Raw genomic sequence first — 18,796 nt, 5'->3', positions numbered from 1 at the left:
ATTAAAATGCAGAGCCCCCTGGACCGGTGGCCAGGACCCGGGTAGTGTGAGTGCCACTGAAAATCACCTTGTGTGCTGCCTTTGGCACGTGTACCATAGGTTGCCTACCCCTGGGCTATATCTACACTTAAAACACTACAGTGGCTCATTCTTCACCTACCAGACTTGGGGGAGGAGAGGGCAGAGCTCGGGACTCTGCTTTGCAGCGGAGTGGTGGCATAGGGGCTCCTACCCAGCGGGGAAGGGGGGTCTTGGGGCTTCTGCTCTGCAGGGCACTGTGGTCAAAATTCAGGTTGTGCATTTTATTGGGATTGTGAAGAATTGGATGTGTGCATTGTTATTTATTGGAATTGAAAGGGATTTTTTCTGTGGAGATGAGGAGATGGAGTGCATTTGGATATTAGGATGTTTGGGTAGTAAGTCATGTGAATTGAGGCCACTATGGCTTTTAATGTTGCCTTAACTGGTAATTTATTTTTTTTTAATTGCATTAAGAGGAAATGCTCTTGAGTAACCTTCATTTCAAGTGAATGAAGTTTTTTGTATAGGAATAAATATTGTACTATTTCTATTGTCACTAATGTATCTTTGAAAAATAAAAAGATGCAGTTGACAAATCTGCATTAGCTGAAAATGTTTGTCGCAGCTAAGAGTTCACAGACCATTATTAAAATCTGATTAGTTTAGGAACAAAATCTTATGCTTAGCTAGGGAAAGTAGTGTAATCTCAAAGTGACGTTTGACTAGTGAGCACAATTTTAAAACATGTTCTGTTTAAAATATAAACAAAACCCCCACAAATGCCAGCAGATCCAGACCCAGTAGGTTCCAGTTATGTAGGGATATTCTCCAGTGTCAAAAAGCTGTCATAACAACTCCTACATCATCCATTCTCCAGGCCCTTGGATGGAATGTGTCTGAAAATGGCATGTGTCTGGAGCATCCCTATGCCATAGCAATCAGCTGCCAGAAAGGCATCCTGTGTAGAACTGACCCCAAGAACAGAGGAATGCAAATGTAGCCTAAAATCAGATATGTTGCTTCATCTCTTCTTTCTTGCACTGAGCGTTGCTCAGCGTGACTGAAGGAACTGGCCCTGTATGTTCTACATGAACAGTGGTTACTGTTTTAATTTCTTATGTGTGTTTCTTTGTTAGTGTTTAGACAAGTAGAGAAATGACTTTACTGTAGCAGTGGTTTGGGGGAAAGAGTTGAAAAAATATAGATAAATGTATTGACAATTTTATAAATCTTATAAATGTAATAGGGAACAGACAAAACTTTGGTTAACATTTGCATTCTTGTCTTCTAGAATCAAACAAATGAGTGGACATCAGTGTGTAAAATGAGAGATATTCCTTGCTCAGATGATTTTTCCCTAACAAATACTTTGGGAGAACCTGTTAAGATCAGAGCTTGGAACATTGCTGGATTACCATCTGACATGTTTTCTGTTGATAATGGTATCATTATCTCGTAAGTAGAAAATTCATATCTGCTAGCTTTCATTAAATAGCTTCTTACAGCATACTTTTCAGTTATTACTTTTATGGACACATTATATTACTTTGTGGCAAGTTCAACAATTAAACTAAACAAAAACAAGGCTGTTTTTATTTTTTACTATATATTTTTTTCAAGGCTTCTAGTGTAGTCTTCTCCCCTCTTTTAATTCTCATGAGTTGCTGTAAAGGGATTGAACTTTTTTGATGTTAGAAGTGTGCAATAAACTACATTTTATGAACACATTTAGTAATTTTACTTGTAAATGCCAGAGCAAATTTTGGATTCCTCTTGGTAGGGTAAACTTGGAGTAGACTAACAGCAGGAAACGTTCAGCTCTATGAAATGAGACTGTTATTCTGAAGCTTTAATAGATTAATACCCTGCACTTGTGGAATTCAGAGGCAGTCCAACGTTGTTGCTGGACGCTCCAGGATTATGCCTCAGGCCACCAGCAGAGTTCTTCCGAAGCTGTAGAAATACCCCAACAATCAATTATTAGCATGAAAACAACAAACTTTGTATAATGAATTAATGAACCTTAAGGCAAATATATGTTGAATTCTCCCTTTAGATAAAAATTTCAATTTGTTACACATTTTATTCCCATCACTTAGCAGACTACCTTGGTGGGTGGCTTCTCTCCTCCTTCATCGCTACTGGGAAGTAGTGAGCAGTGAATAAAGTAGGGTGGAGTGGGAGAAGAAGCAGAGTTTAAGTACAGGAGTTTTGTGGTAGAATATTGGGTAGAAATGAAAGTGTCTCTCCAATCCATATAAAGCTAGAGCTTTGTGATTCAAAGAATTATTTGGGAACTGACTCTGGGGCACCTTCCTACCAATAGAAGGTTTCCATTTGTCTGCAGAAGCTATTTTGCAAATCTTGCTGAGATGAGGCTTATACACCTTACCCACCAATGCCACTAGTGACCTTGTAGATGAAGTCTCCATTCCTAGTCTTTAAATAGTTTCCTGGATGCCCAGCACACCAACTGATTTTAACATCTTGCCTGCAGCAACTTTGAGGCCCTAAGGCTCTGTCATGTTGAACAGAGTGAGATGAACAGGATACAGTTGGCTAGTGTATTGCATGTGCTTCAGATATCTCTTTCAAACTCTAGGAATGCCTATTCATGCTACAACCTTTTAAAGAGATGCTAAAGATGGGTACAGAATGATGGGAACATTGTTTCTCTGGAACTAAGGAAAGAAGAACTTACATTGAACAGAAAGGTTTCTGGAGTTATAAGAGTGACCTTTTCCTCATGGCAACAGCAGCGTGGTACTTGTATAGATAGGGGAACTGGTTCCAAAACCTGGCTTCATGAAGTAAAGCCAAATAGAAATGTCAGTAACAAGCTTGTTCACATTAATCAGACTGACTGATTAAACGTCTGATAATACTCAGATGGGGAGTTTGATCTTCCTTTTTCCAGGGCTGATACTTAATTTCCCATGGCACTTGGTTATAATATGTCAGTCAGCTAGAACCTCTAGTGTAGCTGAGATCACCACAACTTTTTAAATGGTAAGAAATTCTGCATCTTTCCTGATACTAGTAAAATATCTGTAAGGAAGGAAGACACTTCTTGTAAGATCTGAAGGAGACATAGGAATTAGCAAACTCTCAGTGGCCACTGCTTAATTCTTCAGAAGAAGGTGCAAGAAACTCCATAGTGGCCAACTATGGAAACACATTCCAATAATGAAAGTTTCTTCATAAAGTTACTTAGGTAGTGGTTGTCTTAGGCCCTGGAACATAAGTAATTATATCCTTTCTAAATAGTTTATGTAAGAGAACTGTGGCTGTTCTCATTATTCATTTAAATATTCAGTCCTTTTTGAATTCTGCCAAGTTCTTGGCCTCCTCCGTTCTGGTCTCTCTGCCCTGGTCTACACTAGGACTTTAGGTCGAATTTAGCAGCGTTAAATCGATGTAAACCTGCACCCGTCCACACGATGAAGCCCTTTTTTTCAACTTAAAGGGCTCTTAAAATCAATTTCCTTACTCCCCCCTGACAAGTGGATTAGTGCTTAAATTGGCCTTGCCGGGTCGAATTTGGGGTACTGTGGACACAATTCGACGATATTGGCCTCCGGGAGCTATCCCAGAGTGCTCCATTGTGACCGCTCTGGACAGCACTCTCAACTCAGATGCACTGGCCAGGTAGACAGGAAAAGAACCGCGAACTTTTGAATCTCATTTCCTGTTTGGTCAGCGTGGCAAGCTGCAGGTGACCATGCAGAGCTCATCAGCAGAGGTGACCATGATGGAGTCCCAGAATCGCAAAAGAGCTCCAGCATGGACTGAACGGGAGGTACGGGATCTGATCGCTGTATGGGGAGAGGAATCTGTGCTATCAGAACTCCGTTCCAGTTTTTGAAATGCCAAAACCTTTGTCAAAATCTCCCAGGGCATGAAGGACAGAGGCCATAACAGGGACCCGAAGCAGTGCCGCATGAAACTTAAGGAGCTGAGGCAAGCCTACCAGAAAACCAGAGAGGCGAACGGCCGCTCCGGGTCAGAGCCCCAAACATGCCTCTTCTATGATGAGCTGCATGCCATTTTAGGGGGTTCAGCCACCACTACCCCAGCCGTGTTGTTTGACTCCTTCAATGGAGATGGAGGCAACACGGAAGCAGGTTTTTGGGACGAAGAAGATGATGATGATGATGAGGTTGTAGATAGCTCACAGCAAGCAAGCGGAGAAACCGGTTTTCCCAACAGCCAGGAACTGTTTCTCACCCTGGACCTGGAGCCTGTACCCCCCGAACCCACCCAAACCCTCCCGAGCCCACCCAAGGCTGCCTCCTGGACCCGGCAGGCGGAGAAGGGACCTCTGGTGAGTGTACCTTTTAAAATACTATACATGGTTTAAAAGCAAGCATGTGAAAGGATTAATTTGCCCTGGCATTCGCGGCTCTCCTGGATGTACTCCCAAAGCCTTTGCAAAAGGTTTCTGGGGAGGGCAGCCTTATTGCTTCCTCCATGGTAGGACACTTTACCATTCCAGGCCAGTAACACGTACTCGGGAATCATTGTGCAACAGAGCATTGCAGTGTATGTTTGCTGGCATTCAAACAACATCCGTTCTTTATCTCTCTGTGTTATCCTCAGGAGAGTGAGATATCATTCATGGTCACCTGGTTGAAATAGGGTGCTTTTCTTCAGGGGACACTCAGAGGTGGCCGTTCCTGCTGGGCTGTTTGCCTGTGGCTGAACAGAAATGTTCCCCGCTGTTAGCCACAGGGAGGGGGGAGGGTTGAGGGGGTAGCCACGCGGTGGGGGGAGGCAAAATGCGACCTTGTAACGAAAGCACATGTGCTATATATGTAATGTTAACAGCAAGGTTTACCCTGAAAGAGTGTAGCCACTGTTTTATAAAATGTGTCTTTTTAAAAACCGCTGTCCCTTTTTTTTTCTCCACCAGCTGCATGTGTTTCAATGATCACAGGATCTTCTCCTTCCCAGAGGCTAGTGAAGATTAGAAAGAAAAAAAAATGCACTCGCAATGAAATGTTCTCTGAGCTCATGCTGTCCTCCCACACTGACAGAGCACAGACGAATGCGTGGAGGCAAATTCGTGGAGGCAAATGTCAGAGTGCAGGAAAGCACAAAATGACCAGGAGGAGAGGTGGCGGGCTGAAGAGAGTAAGTGGCGGACTGAAGACAGGGCTGAAGCTCAAATGTGGTGGCAGCGTGATGAGAGGAGGCAGGATTCAATGCTGAGGCTGCTGGAGGATCAAACCAGTATGCTCCAGTGTATGGTTGAGCTGCAGCAAAGGCAGCTGGAGCACAGACTGCCACTACAGCCCCTGTGTAACCAACCGCCCTCCTCCCCAAGTTCCATAGCCTCCACACCCAGATGCCCAAGAACGCGGTGGGGGGGCCTCCGGCCAACCAGCCACTCCACCACAGAGGATTGTCCAAAAAACAGAAGGCTGGCATTCAATAAATTTTAAAGTTGTAAACTTTTAAAGTGCTGCGTGGCATTTTCCTTCCCTCCTCCACCACCCCTCCTGGGCTACCTTGGTAGTCATCCCCCTATCTGTGTGATGAATGAATAAAGAATGCATGAATGTGAAGCAACAATGACTTTATTGCCTCTGCAAGCGGTGATCGAAGGGAGGAGGGGAGGGTGGTTAGCTTACAGGGAAGTAGAGTGAACCAAGGGGCGGGGGGTTTCATCAAGGAGAAACAAACAGAACTTTCACACCGTAGCCTGGCCAGTCATGAAACTGGTTTTCAAAGCTTCTCTGATGCGTACCGCGCCCTCCTGTGCTCTTCTAACCACCCTGGTGTCTGGCTGTGCGTAACCAGCAGCCAGACAATTTGCCTCAACCTCCCACCCCGCCATAAACCTCCCCCTTACTCTCACAGATATTGTGGAGCGCACAGCAAGCAGTAATAACAGTGGGAATATTGGTTTGGCTGAGGTCTAAGCGAGTCAGTAAACTACGCCAGCGTGCCTTTAAACTTCCAAATGCACATTCTACCACCATTCTGCACTTGCTCAGCCTGTAGTTGAACAGCTCCTGACTACTGTCCAGGCTGCCTGTGTACGGCTTCATGAGCCATGGCATTAAGGGGTAGGTTGGGTCCCCAAGGATAACTATAGGCATTTCAAAATCCCCAACAGTTATTTTCTGGTCTGGGAATAAAGTCCCTTCCTGCAGCTTTTGGAACAGACCAGAGTTCCTGAAGATGCGAGCGTCATGTACCTTTCCTGGCCATCCCACGTTGATGTTGGTGAAATGTCCCGTGTGATCCACCAGAGCTTGCAGCACTATCGAAAAGTACCCCTTGCGGTTTATGTACTCGCCGGCTTGGTGCTCCGGTGCCAAGATAGGGATATGGGTTCCGTCTATGGCCCCACCACAGTTAGGGAATCCCATTGCAGCAAAGCCATCCACTATGACCTGCACATTTCCCAGACTCACTACCCTTGATATCAGCAGATCTTTGATTGCGTGGGCTACTTGCATCACAGCAGCCCCCACAGTAGATTTGCCCACTCCAAATTGATTCCCAACTGACCGGTAGCTGTCTGGCGTTGCAAGCTTCCACAGGGCTATCACCACTCGCTTCTCAACTGTGAGGGCTGCTCTCATCTTGGTATTCATGCGCCTCAGGGCAGGGGAAAGCAAGTCACAAAGTTCCATGAAAGTGCCCTTACACATGCGAAAGTTTCGCAGCCACTGGGAATCGTCCCAGACCTGCAACACTATGCGGTCCCACCAGTCTGTGCTTGTTTCCCGAGCCCAGAATCGGCGTTCCACAGCATGAACCTGCCCCATTAGCACCATGATGCATGCACTGGCAGGGCCCATGCTTTGAGAGAAATCTGTGTCCATGTCCTGATCACTCACGTGACCGCGCTGACGTTGCCTCCTCGCCCGGTATCGCTCTGCCAGGTTCTGGTGCTGCATATACTGCTGGATAATGCGGGTGGTGTTTAATGTGCTCCTAACTGCCAAAGTGAGCTGAACGGCCTCCATGCTTGCCTTGGTATGGCGTCCGCACAGAAAAAAGGCACGGAACGATTGTCTGCCATTGCTCTGACGGAGGGAGGAGCGACTGACGACATGGCTTACAGGGTTGGCTTACAGGGAATTAAAATCAACAAAGGGGGTGGCTTTACATCAATGAGTATTTCAGGCAGGACTTCACGGAGGGTTCCAATAAGAAATGGTGCACCTAAGTAATTGTTCTTATTGGAACAAGCAGGTTGGTCTGGCCTCTGATTGACACATGGCTAGATTTACCTCGCTGCACCTTCTCTGTGAGTGACTGCAGTGTGACCTAGAGGAATGAGTCCCTTAGACGGGGGATGGGGGGAAGCAAATGAGTACAAAACAAATCTGGTCTATTTCTTGTTTTGATCCACTCCATCTATCTTTTACATCTTTGACTGGCAGCAGACGGTGCAGAAGGACTGCAAGCCATCCACATCTCATGGCTGCTTGGCAGAAGATGCAGTAGGACTGCTAGCCATCCTCATCTCTTGCCTGCCTGGCAGAAGATGGTACAGTAGGACTGCTAGCAATCCGTATCGTCTGCCTGCTCACCATAAGATGGTTCAATAGGACTGACTGCAGGACTAAAGAGAATGACCTGGTCAAGTCACTTCTAATGTAGTCCCTGCACCCATGTCTGCCCAGGCGCTCCTGGCCGACGTGGCCAGGAGCACCTCGGACATGACGATGATGGCTACCAGTCCTACTGCACCGTCTGCTGCCACAAGGCAAGGGTTGCTGCCGCTGTGTAGCAATGCAGTACCACGTCTGCCAGCACCCAGGAGACATACGGTGATGGTTACCTGAGCGGGCTCCATGCTTGCTGTGGTATGGTATCTGCACAGGTAACTCAAGAAAAAAGGCGCGAAACGATTGTCTGCTGCTGCTTTCACGGAGGGAGGGAGGGAACGGAGGCCTGACGATATGTACCCAGAACCACCCACGACAATGTTTTAGCCCCATCAGGCATTGGGATCTCAACCCAGAATTCCAATGGGTAGCGGAGACTGCGGGAACTGTGGGATAGCTACCCACAGTGCAACACTCCGGAAGTCGACGCTTGCCTCGGTACTATGGAAGCACTCCGCCGAGTTAATGCACTTAATGCACTTAGAGCATTTTCTGTGGGGACACACACACTCGAATATATAAAAACGATTTCTAAAAAAACGACTTTTATAAATTTGACCTAATTTCGTAGTGTAGACATACCCTCTGAGTGCAGCCACATCAAACTCATGATGCTGCGAGGAAGGTGAAAAACCCACGGGACAACTTCTCAATCTTGTCTCGAGGGAAAAATTGCTTCTTGATCCCCAAAACTGGTAATTGGCCAGACCCACAGCATCTTGGAAACTAGGCCTCCATGGTAGGGCTGGAGCAGGAGAATGGATGCTACATGCTCTGAGGGCTTCACATGCAAGAAGGGGATAGGGTGTGAGAGACAATCAACTCTCCTCTTTCTTTTCGGCCTAGCCAATGGGTGGCAGAGAGAGGCAGAGAAACCATTCTTCCTTCTCTGCTGTTGTTCCTTGAGCAGGCATGCTCTTACTGTGTATTCTGGGTAGCAGGGAGACAGAGGAAGGATCCAGAGTAGCCTGTCATCCCTCCCCACTCCTCTCAGGACACTAGAGGTTGTATATCTCCTGCCAATCCTATCAAACATCCCCACTACTGAGACAGAGGTGGAGTGTGGGTGGTGGGGGAGTGGCATTTCTCCCGTTGACTCTTTGGGGTTGTTCAAGAGCAAACTAAAAAAAACTCGTTCCTCCACTCATGCTCAAATTCCCAGCTCATGGTTGACTGGGCTGCCAATATAGGTCTTGGGATGGGAGGAATCAAGTTTAGAACTGTATGGCAGTGCCAAAATGTTAGGTTTTAGTAGCCAATCAAAATGTTACAGGAAAGATGTTGTTTGAGTGGGGTGGGTTTTTTATGTGAGAATTACAGTGATGTAATTACTTACATATCTAAATAATTTACCTAAATCATATAGGGAATACTGCAAATGCTGTTTGAAGGTTATCTCGTTTATGTAAGGCAAAATTCAAAAGTTTTAAAGCATGGCCGCTATACCCTTGAGATAACAGCTCAAATTCAAGAGTTGTACCCACTTGTGCTAAGTCTGAATTTGCTTGACTATCTGCTTCATTTCTCAGAGTGGTAGCTGTGTTAGTCTGTATCAGCAAAAAGAACAAGGATTTCTTGTGGCACCCGCGAGACTAACAAATTTACTTGAGCATAAGTTTTCGTGGGCTAAAGCCCACTTCATCAGATGCATGCAGTGGAAAATACAGTAGAAGATATATATATACAGAGAACATGAAAAAATGTTTGAAATGGGCCATCCTGATTATCACTTCAAAAGTTTTCTTTCGCCTGCTGATAATAGCCCACCTTAATTGATTACTCTCATTAGAGTTGGTATGGCAACCCCCATTTTTTCATGTTCTCTGTATATATATATCTTCCTACTGTATTTTCCACTGCATGCATCTGATGATGTGGGCTTTAGCCCAAGAAAGCTTATGCTCAAATAAATTTGTTAGTCTCTAAGGTACCACAAGAACTCCTCATTCTGTTTGCTTCATTTCTGTTATCTTAGATGTAAAATCTATCTTTGGTGGAAAACTGAGTTCATTCATTAGAAATTTCCAAGTCATTTGTATCACAAATATATTATAGCTGTTCAAAATGCTACAAGTACAGTATAGATCTTTAAACTTAAAAGATTTGTAAAATTAATGAAACTTTATTCTAAGTATGCTTCTTGAAATATTTTAATAATATTTGTGATCAAAGTGTCTGTTCAAGTCAGTGGGACTCTCACACGAGCATCTGAAGGCAGAATTTGTCCCTAAGTATTTTATAGAATAGATTAGAAGGTTCTGTTTAAATGGCACCATAAAGTAAACTGCATTAAAGTCAAGCATATGGTAAACATTTTAAGGGTATATAATCTAGTTCTGAAAGTTTAGTTATCTCAATTTTTTTCCTCCAGAAATGCAAGAAGATGGCCTCTGATGATAGATCCCCAGGGCCAAGCAAACAAATGGATAAAGAATATGGAAAAAACCAATAGTTTGCACATAATTAAACTCAGTGACCCTGAATTTGTGAGAACACTGGAAAACTGCATTCAGTTCGGCACTCCTGGTAAGCGATTGAATAATGAAAATGTAGATTTCTGAAAAAACCTGGAGAGGGCACAATTAACTCAAAAATAAGGATGATACGAGTACCAAATATTGTCAGATTCATAGAAAAAGGGAGATTTTGTTATCCCTCATTGTTTATTGATAGTTAATCAAATTAGATCTTTAGTAATTGAAGTCACAGCAGGTTGTGAGATTTTTCATCACCAATATCAATTTGAAATCCTCTCTTTAATTTGGCTCTTTTAATTGTTTGAGATTTTGCCATTTACTTGTTTTCATGTTACAATAATTCTACTTTTACCTTCCAAAGAATGTATAACACACTATCTGTCAAATTGTCTGTTCCTGTATGGCTATGCTTATTTTACGAATAGATAGTATTCAGTATAGTACTTTTACTGACATTCTTATATACCATATCTGATCCAAGGTAAATGAATCAGAAAATCATTACTTACAGTTAACTATTTGAGTTATTTAGATTGTTATTTTCAATGAAAAGTTTAACTACAAGTAAAGAAACAACTCATATATCCTTTAATTCCTTATTTCCTTGTAGGGGGAACAAAAATTGATTTCAAAATTGGGATTAGGAGCCCCAATGCCATTGACATTCAATAATTCTTTTAGGACCCTTTGAAAATCCCAGCCTAACGCTAGCATACTCAAGCAATACTACAGTTCAGAGAATCTTCACTGCCCTATTCAAACTTGATAAATATCACAAAGCAAATATAAACTTCCTTGAACTTTTAAAAAATGTATTTAAGAAAGTTTTACCATATTTCTACCACATCCTTTTAGATCCATATTTGTATTGTGGCACATCGTAAGTACACATTTAACAGAGATATCTCTTGCCAAGAAAATGAATCAAAATCTAGTTATTGTTGTGTTCAAGTGCTGCTGGAAAATGTTGGAGAAGAACTGGACCCTATCCTAGAACCACTTCTACTCAAACAGACATTTAAGCAGTCTGGTAGTATATGCATCCGTCTTGGGGACTCCACCATCGAATATGCTCCTGACTTTCGCTTTTATATTACAACCAAGCTGAGAAACCCACACTATCTTCCTGAAACATCTGTTAAGGTGAGAGATTTGAAAATTAATGTGTTTTGTTTTAATATTAACAATACTTCCCCTGTAGGCTGCAGATAGAAAAGAGTTCCTCATATCTAAGTTGTTGTTTTCCTTCACTTTTTTTGAAAATATTGTCATAATCTCTGAGTAATCTCTAACTGCTGATATTAGAGTTGACAAACCATTACTGTTTCACAAAACAGTCATTCATACTTTGAAGAATTTAATCTAAACATTAATTTCTGGTATTTAACTTCCTCCCCAATCCATTACTTTTTGTTCCAATTTTACTGAGTTGCTTTTCAGCATAGAAATATCTGTTGGGAGTTTGGAGCCCCATGCCCATACAGGCTACAAATTGGGCTTCTAAAATCTTCTAGAGAGTTGGTTCCATGGCGACTGCTGTTGGCAGGACTTCAAGCAGTGCCAGGCTTTGTGCCTTGGGTATATACAAGAATACAAATTTACAGAGAAGTGACAAAATTATTCCTGTTTCCACCATATAGTTTTTCCAGGTTTTTATAATGTGATAACAGTAGCTTTCACCACTCACACCTGACTTCCCTTGTGAATCAAACTATAAGGAACTAAGTGAGTTATTGTGGTTGTTGCAAGTTAGGCAGCAGAGGTAGAGGTCCTGCTCCATAGAATAAAGTTAGTGTTTTCTTGCTCCTCGCAGTTACTCAAGAGCTCTATTAAACTTTTTATTCACTGTTACTTTTTAAAAAATGTGTATGTTAGTGGCTCAAACATATATTTAGGCTGAATGTTGCTTCTATTAGAGCATGAAGCCCTGAAAATTAGATCTGAAATTTGTCTCTAAACTAATTTGAAAATCAGCAGAATGGAACAATAACTTAACTTCCAACTGACAAGGAGCACTGACATAGAAAGAAAGGGTAGAAAAAGAAATTAATGAAAATAAAGAACCTCTGTTCGCTTTATTACACCTCAAAGCACCCAGACATTGATTTTTTTTAATCAAAGATAAAACAATTAGGTACAAGTTAAAAACCAAAAATGAAATATAAGAAAGCATCCAAAAGCAAAAACTATTATGCCACATATACATTTAGAAATGAATTGCATGAGAAAAAGTTTAAAAATCTGATACATGTATCATACCAAGTTAAATGAGACGACAATGCTTCAGGCCTGAATCTCGGTTGTGTGCACCAGTTTTATAGTAGTTGAACTCTGTTGATTTTAATGGAGTTATACCAGCATCAAACTCATGTAATGAAGTGGAGACTCGAGTCCTATATCTAATACCAAAAAAACCCCCACCTTTCCCTGTGTTCAGTAATGGCCTTCATTTGTACAACTTTGGTTATATATAAATCTTTTACACACTATCACTTGTGTCAACAATTGATCATATTTACCTGTTCATCTCCAGATTTCAGTGATTCCATACACAGAGAGTTACCACTCTTGGGTAATTGACTCTGAACACCCTCCTCATCTCTCTCATATCTGGCCTTGTATTGTCAAGGAGTAGGGGAGAGAGATGAAAGTTCTCTGCCACAAGGTGGCTGGCCTGAACTCCAGCCCGAGCTTGAATTTCTAGAGTGTACACACCTGTTCAAGTCTGTAGACCCAGGTTCCGAGACTCGCTGCTGTGGAAAAATGCAGTAGAAAAAGATTCCCTAGGTCATCTTATCTTTCCAACAGGATGAAGCAAAGGTACTCTTTCTCTGGGGGAAGAAGGTTGTGGGGGAGAGAATGAAGACTCCAGGAAGAAAATTCTGGAAGGGTCTGCTCAGGAAAAGAGCAGGCAGTGACCCAAGGAGTCGATGGGGAGAGGCTGAAAAAATGAGCCCACGAAGGGCTAAAAACTAATGTCTGAGTTGAAGACAGACTAAATCCTCAGGATGGAGGGGCTGAGGCAAAGACTCTGTGGGGTTTTTGCGTTTGTCTTTTTGGACAAGTATACCCTGGAAGAGGTGGACTTTCATTAAACAGCTTAGCTGGAGTTCCAAGTCACTGGGAGGGGCTTAAAAGACTCCAGGCTGGCAAGCTTGATGCTGAGACATCAGAGAGAGTTTCAGCAAAGGCCTGGAGAAGGCTGCAGAGAGCATGAAGGTTCCTGCTGAGGACCCTGAGATACCAGGGAGAAAAAGACTCTAGCTAGATAGAACATGGCCTGCTAAAGCAGGGAAAGTCTCCTGGCAAGGTGGCCTGGGAGGGGCTTGATGTAAAGCTGCAGAGAATTAATATCCCAGGAGAATAGAATCATCACTTAAACAAAACTTGAATGAAGTGGCCTCAGCCATCATATTATTGGTGGCACCCTCTTATTTTGTAGGACTTATCTTGAATGGGAGGCCACTGGAACAATTTTGTGGAAAAACCCACATAAAATCTACTTTGAACTATATTTCTGTAGCAGCTTCTTTCAGGACCAGTGCTGCACTTGATGTAAGATTTTCTGTACGTTCAAAAGTCTCTATGTAGCAGCATGGAAGACTCTGGAGATCAGTTGCTTCTGACAACATCCTTCCAAATATTCTGTTGGTAAGCACTTTAGGGAGCATAGGGATAAAGCAGTCTAAGAAGCCATGGAGGAAAGAAGGCCCTTCCTCCTTCCAGTGAGAGAAACTTCAGGCTATCCTACCTCACTAGATGTTCCCTTTAAAACTGTTACTCCTTCAGGGACCAGCATCAAGATTAAACATTAGAACAAGACCAGTGTAGCCATTTCTGAGAGTCAGAAGACTCAGGCTGGGCTCCTCCGGAAAATTATCAAATTCAGAAACTCTTGAATTCTTAACTTGGGGTTTCACAAGTCTGAAAAGATTTCCTTTCTTGGAAAGGAGCTTCAAGGTAGGCCATCCTCTGAAAGTCAGCTGTCACAGTTCAGGGCAACTTCAGTGGTATTTCCTCCTTGTGGTCCACCAAGGGCACCCCTCTAGGCCCTCATCTCCTCAGCTGTCACCTCTCTTGAACAGAGACCAACATCCCTCTTCCTCCGGACCAGGGGTTTTCTAGACTGCAAAGTTTCCTGGCCTCACTGTGATATAGTCCCCCCAAACCAGACTCTCAAACGGCCGTGTGCACTTTACTTTCTCTTTGAAGGCTACAAGCAAGAATTGCCAGCAGCTATGAGTTACCACAAAGCAAGCATGTTATTCTTAAGGTGAAAGCATTACAGAAAAAACATACTAAAAACAATAAAAGAACCTACACAAATGCTAAATACCTTACCCTGACTCTGGCCTTGGGCTCTGGTAGGTATCAGCCCTTCAGAACCCACAACTGGGTTTTTCCTGTGGTTTACAAGCTCATAACTATTTCAGATTCAGAAACAGAACACCCATGAATGGGTTAGTCTTTCCTTCATACAGCTTAGGCCTTTGATCTTGAGAGTCAAGGAACAGGTAATCAACAGATAATGGTCCTCTCCTCAGTGTGTAACTTCAAAAGGCTGGCTTTTTCCATAACCGGAGGTGGGGAATTTGCATTCACATCCACCTGGAGATTCCCCACGTAAATCACTTGACACTTTGTCCAAAAAGTCCATTCTTGTCTGGCACATTGTTCAGTACACTCCTTTGAAGTACATAACATTTCTCAGGGTTCTCAAGATATCTTTCCCTCTTCCCACTTGAGAGATTATTATCCAATTTAAAAACTCCTCTTGACTTTGTGTTCACAAGTGTGAAGATATCTCCTTTCTTGGAAGGGAGCTTCTGGGTAGGCCCTCCTCTGGGAGTAAAAAAAACATTGGTCTTGAAATAATCTAAGATGAATACTCAATAGAACTCTTTTCGTATCCCAAGGACAAGTTTATCCTTTCTCAAAAATTAAAATAAACTAACAATACTGAAATCCATAATTTCAGTATTGTCTCTCAAAGATCAAAGGAGGTTTAATTTCACATTCTGATAGGTGAGTGTAACTGGAGATATATGGTACCTTACATGTGTATTGCACTGTAAGAAACCAAAGGAAATCTCTAAACACCATTACATAACTGATATCATAAGACCACCACGCTCATCAGTCTTCCAGTGGTTTGCAGATTCCTGTCATGATCTTGCCCTGTATGCTGCAAGAAATTATAAAAAACATATTTCTAGCCTCCTGCAGTCAGTATGCCCCTCTCCTGTGTTTCAATATCTTGTCTATTTGCCATCTGCTCAACCACTTGGATTTTGGAGCTTGGCATGCTCTCTATGGAACCTCAATTAGGCATATTCTATCAAGGCATGGTAGACAATGATAAGGATTTCTTTCTCAAGATAACCATATGGTAGGAAGTGGTATTATCATTCTGGTTAATGAAGGGCATAAATTGGATGTGAATGGGGCCATCAAGTGCATAGAGGTGAGTATAGTACAGGTATTCAAAACCTTGGATATAACTCCTCCCTAGCATATTATCACTCATTTTGTGAAAGGAGCAGTGATTTAATGGGTAGAGATATCACATACATCTTAAAATGAGATCTGCACTATGTGGTCTTCTAGTGACACTTTTTCAGAAGGTGACTGTCAACAGCCTCTCCTTTGTAGATGCAAAATTTGTTAGATTGTTGGAACCCTTACATTTCTATCCAAATTATGCATAGTTGAATCCCTCCTCCCTTCCTAGGGTTTCTGCTTTCCTCTGTGAAGCGGAGGGGAGGGGATGAAGAAGGGAAAATTCTGTCTTATCTGTGATTTTTTTTTTTTGAGAACACTCCCTCGGAGCATTATGTCCATAGTTTTTCTGGCTATTGCTTGCATGTTAAGTAATTTGGAAGAATAGCATGTTCTTCTAGGACATCCTTAAATTTCTTGTCCAGGCTGTATTGCAAATGATTTGAGTTGAATAGCACTTTTTAACCTTTTTTATAATTAGTATTTTTTCAACTTTGAAAGCTTATCACTCTGGAGAGTTCTTTTTTGAGGGGCAAGCCCAGACTGAGTGCCAGAGTTTTTTGTCTGCTTCCATTTCCTATGGAACTGGGGAATGCCATATTGTGTTGGAGGGAGGAAAGAAAAAGAAAATTCACAGAGAAGATGGACCTTTTCTTTCTTACTGATCGTAATTATGGGACAAAAACTCCATAGCACAGAGGACTGTAGAACCTCAGCCTCAATTTTTCTGCCGTCCGAATCATCTGTTTTCAGCTTTGCTTGGTCTTTTGCAGACTTCCTGAGCATGGAAGAGGAACAATATTTTAATTTGATCTGTCCCTAATTGTGTTGTGCTTTGTAACACCTTTCATTTACAGGTAACCTTACTGAACTTCATGATAACTCCAGAAGGAATGCAAGATCAGCTTCTTGGAATTGTAGTAGCAAGAGAGAGACCAGATCTTGAAGAAGAAAAGCAAGCCCTAATCTTGCAAGGAGCTCAGAATAAAAGGTATCAAAAAACTTATTTTGCTGGGGACTCTACCCCTTGTCCTTCAACGCTGTTTTTGAATGTCCCCTTGGTTGCTTTGTTTTCTGAGGAGTCTTAACAAGTTTTGGGGAGAGCAGGAGCTGGGGGCAAAGGTTGCTACTTGTTCTCCTGCCTGATGTTTTTAGAAATGAATCTTCACTGTGGGCCATTTTTGGTCTGGCCTGTACTTGGTGGGTGTGCACGGATCCTTTTCCACATGAAGGCAGAGCATGAAGTATGCAAAGTTGGAGGAAGGCTGGCTATACTATACCTACTGTACACTGCATTCCCTTGGAGTCATTTTGCTTTGTAAGAAGAATAAGTGAGCCCTGTATGACCACAGGTATTTAGAAAATAGCTTAATTTTTAAAAAAAATTGTAAGAACAAAAATAGGTCTTTAATACTCAGGTTACATATCTTGAATACACATTGCATGTGTTGTACACATTGTACACTTTAGTGGACAACACCTACACATTTTCTATATGAAAATTTTGTATTTTATTTTAGGCAACTAAAAGAAATAGAAGACAAGATTTTAGAAGTTCTCTCAGCTTCAGAAGGAAATATTTTAGAGGATGAAACTGCCATTAAGATATTGTCTTCTTCCAAAGTTCTGGCTAATGAGATTTCTGAGAAGCAAGCTATAGCCGAAGAGACAGAAAAAAAGATTGATACTACCCGGATGGGTTACCGTCCTATTGCTATTCATTCGTCAATCCTGTTTTTTTCAATTGCTGATCTAGCCAACATTGAGCCAATGTACCAGTATTCTCTTTCGTGGTTTATTAACCTTTTTGTCATGTCTATAGATAATTCAGAGAAATCGGAAGAGTTACAAACAAGGTAAGAAAGATAATTCTCCATTCTCACTTAATTAAAAAAAAAAAGTATGGTAATTGGCTTTCATTGTTACTCAAGAAGGAGTCACAGACATTTCTCCAAAGTATATTGTATTTATAATTACTCTTGGAATATTGTTTGGTACTCTTGAATCAAGCAGAAGGGTCCATATATTCTTATCAACTTTCCTTGAGGACAAGTTCTTTACAGGTATAAATAGGGTACAATATGCTAGTAAGTGTTATTTTTTATATTATTTCTTATTTTATTTATTACTATTTCTGGTCCTGTGTGGAACTAAAAAGATACATGCAAGACACACAGTAATTGGCCAGTCACTTCGCTTTCATGCTGTATCCCTTTTACCAGCTGTGTGTGTCTTGTCTTTTTTTAGATTTTAACCCAGTTTTGGATAGAACCTGTAGATCTCTGTAAAGTACCCTGCAAATTTTTGGCAATATGTAACTAATAATAATAGGTTTACTGCTCTGTTATACACCTGCAGTTACCAGTAGAGGGTTGCACACGTGCTTCCAGTGCATCACACCAGTGAAATCCACACATTGGGCTAGTCCCTCAGCTGCAGCCAAAATATACTCCTCACAGATAGTGGAGCTGCAGCTGCCCCAAGAGTAGCTCTGGAGAGGAATGGTGACTCACAGTTTTGCTTGCAGATAGCAAGTGAGCAGATAATTTACTTCATCACTTTTTGGGATGCAGCTTGCTCTCCCACTCATGCCTGGCAAACTTGCAGGGGGTCCTAAGCCATGTGCAAGCCTATGTTCTTATTAGGCTAGTCAAAACTCTAGCCCTCTATGTCAAATTACATATGGCCAAAATGTTAAGAATATTTTTAAGATGGTAATTCATCAATGTCTGCTCTTTCACATCAACAGATAAATTCTCATTCCGTGGCCCATTTGTTCTTGAAGAAAGCAATTTCCTGCATTCTTTGAAGTGACCTGTGATCTACTCTATCTTGCTGCTTAATAGCTTTTGATGATGCTTATATCTTACATTGGAAAAGTCCGTTTTAATTATTTCAGTCCATTCAGTTGCTCATTTTCCATCATTCCCTTCAACTTTAGGCATGTTGCATCAGATCAATTTATACTGTTGTGGCAAGGTTTACCATGGGGTGTTGTTACATTGTGTTCCAAGTTCTTTTTTCGTAGTGTGCAAGCAAGTTTTAATTCATGAGAAGATGTGCAATTCTAGTTAGTTTTGGGGGTATGCAAAGTTTGGTGTAGAGGCAACTTCAGGAGAAAGGGACCTGTGAGAGCATCAGGAAAGTTTTTTGTTTAACTTAGGCTATGAT

The 18,796-nt window shown here is 42.0% G+C and overlaps 1 protein-coding gene across 5 annotated transcripts in view; it reads left to right on the top strand.

Moving 5' to 3' along the window:
• DNAH7 (dynein axonemal heavy chain 7) overlaps nt 1–18,796 on the top strand; it is a 285,097-nt gene that overhangs the window by 219,163 nt on the left and 47,138 nt on the right. For all 5 annotated transcript variants that reach the window (XM_048868445.2, XM_075118030.1, XM_075118029.1 and 2 more), the window contains 5 exons: nt 1,313–1,476; nt 10,021–10,175; nt 11,079–11,269; nt 16,483–16,616; nt 17,146–17,481. In XM_048868445.2, coding sequence (XP_048724402.1) covers nt 1,313–1,476; nt 10,021–10,175; nt 11,079–11,269; nt 16,483–16,616; nt 17,146–17,481 — 980 coding nt within the window. The remainder of the gene's footprint in view (nt 1–1,312; nt 1,477–10,020; nt 10,176–11,078; nt 11,270–16,482; nt 16,617–17,145; nt 17,482–18,796) is intronic.

Source organism: Caretta caretta, chromosome 11 (genome assembly GCF_965140235.1).
Source record: "Caretta caretta isolate rCarCar2 chromosome 11, rCarCar1.hap1, whole genome shotgun sequence".
Classification (NCBI taxonomy): Eukaryota; Metazoa; Chordata; order Testudines; family Cheloniidae; genus Caretta; species Caretta caretta.
This window is presented reverse-complemented; position numbering and strand designations above follow the sequence as displayed.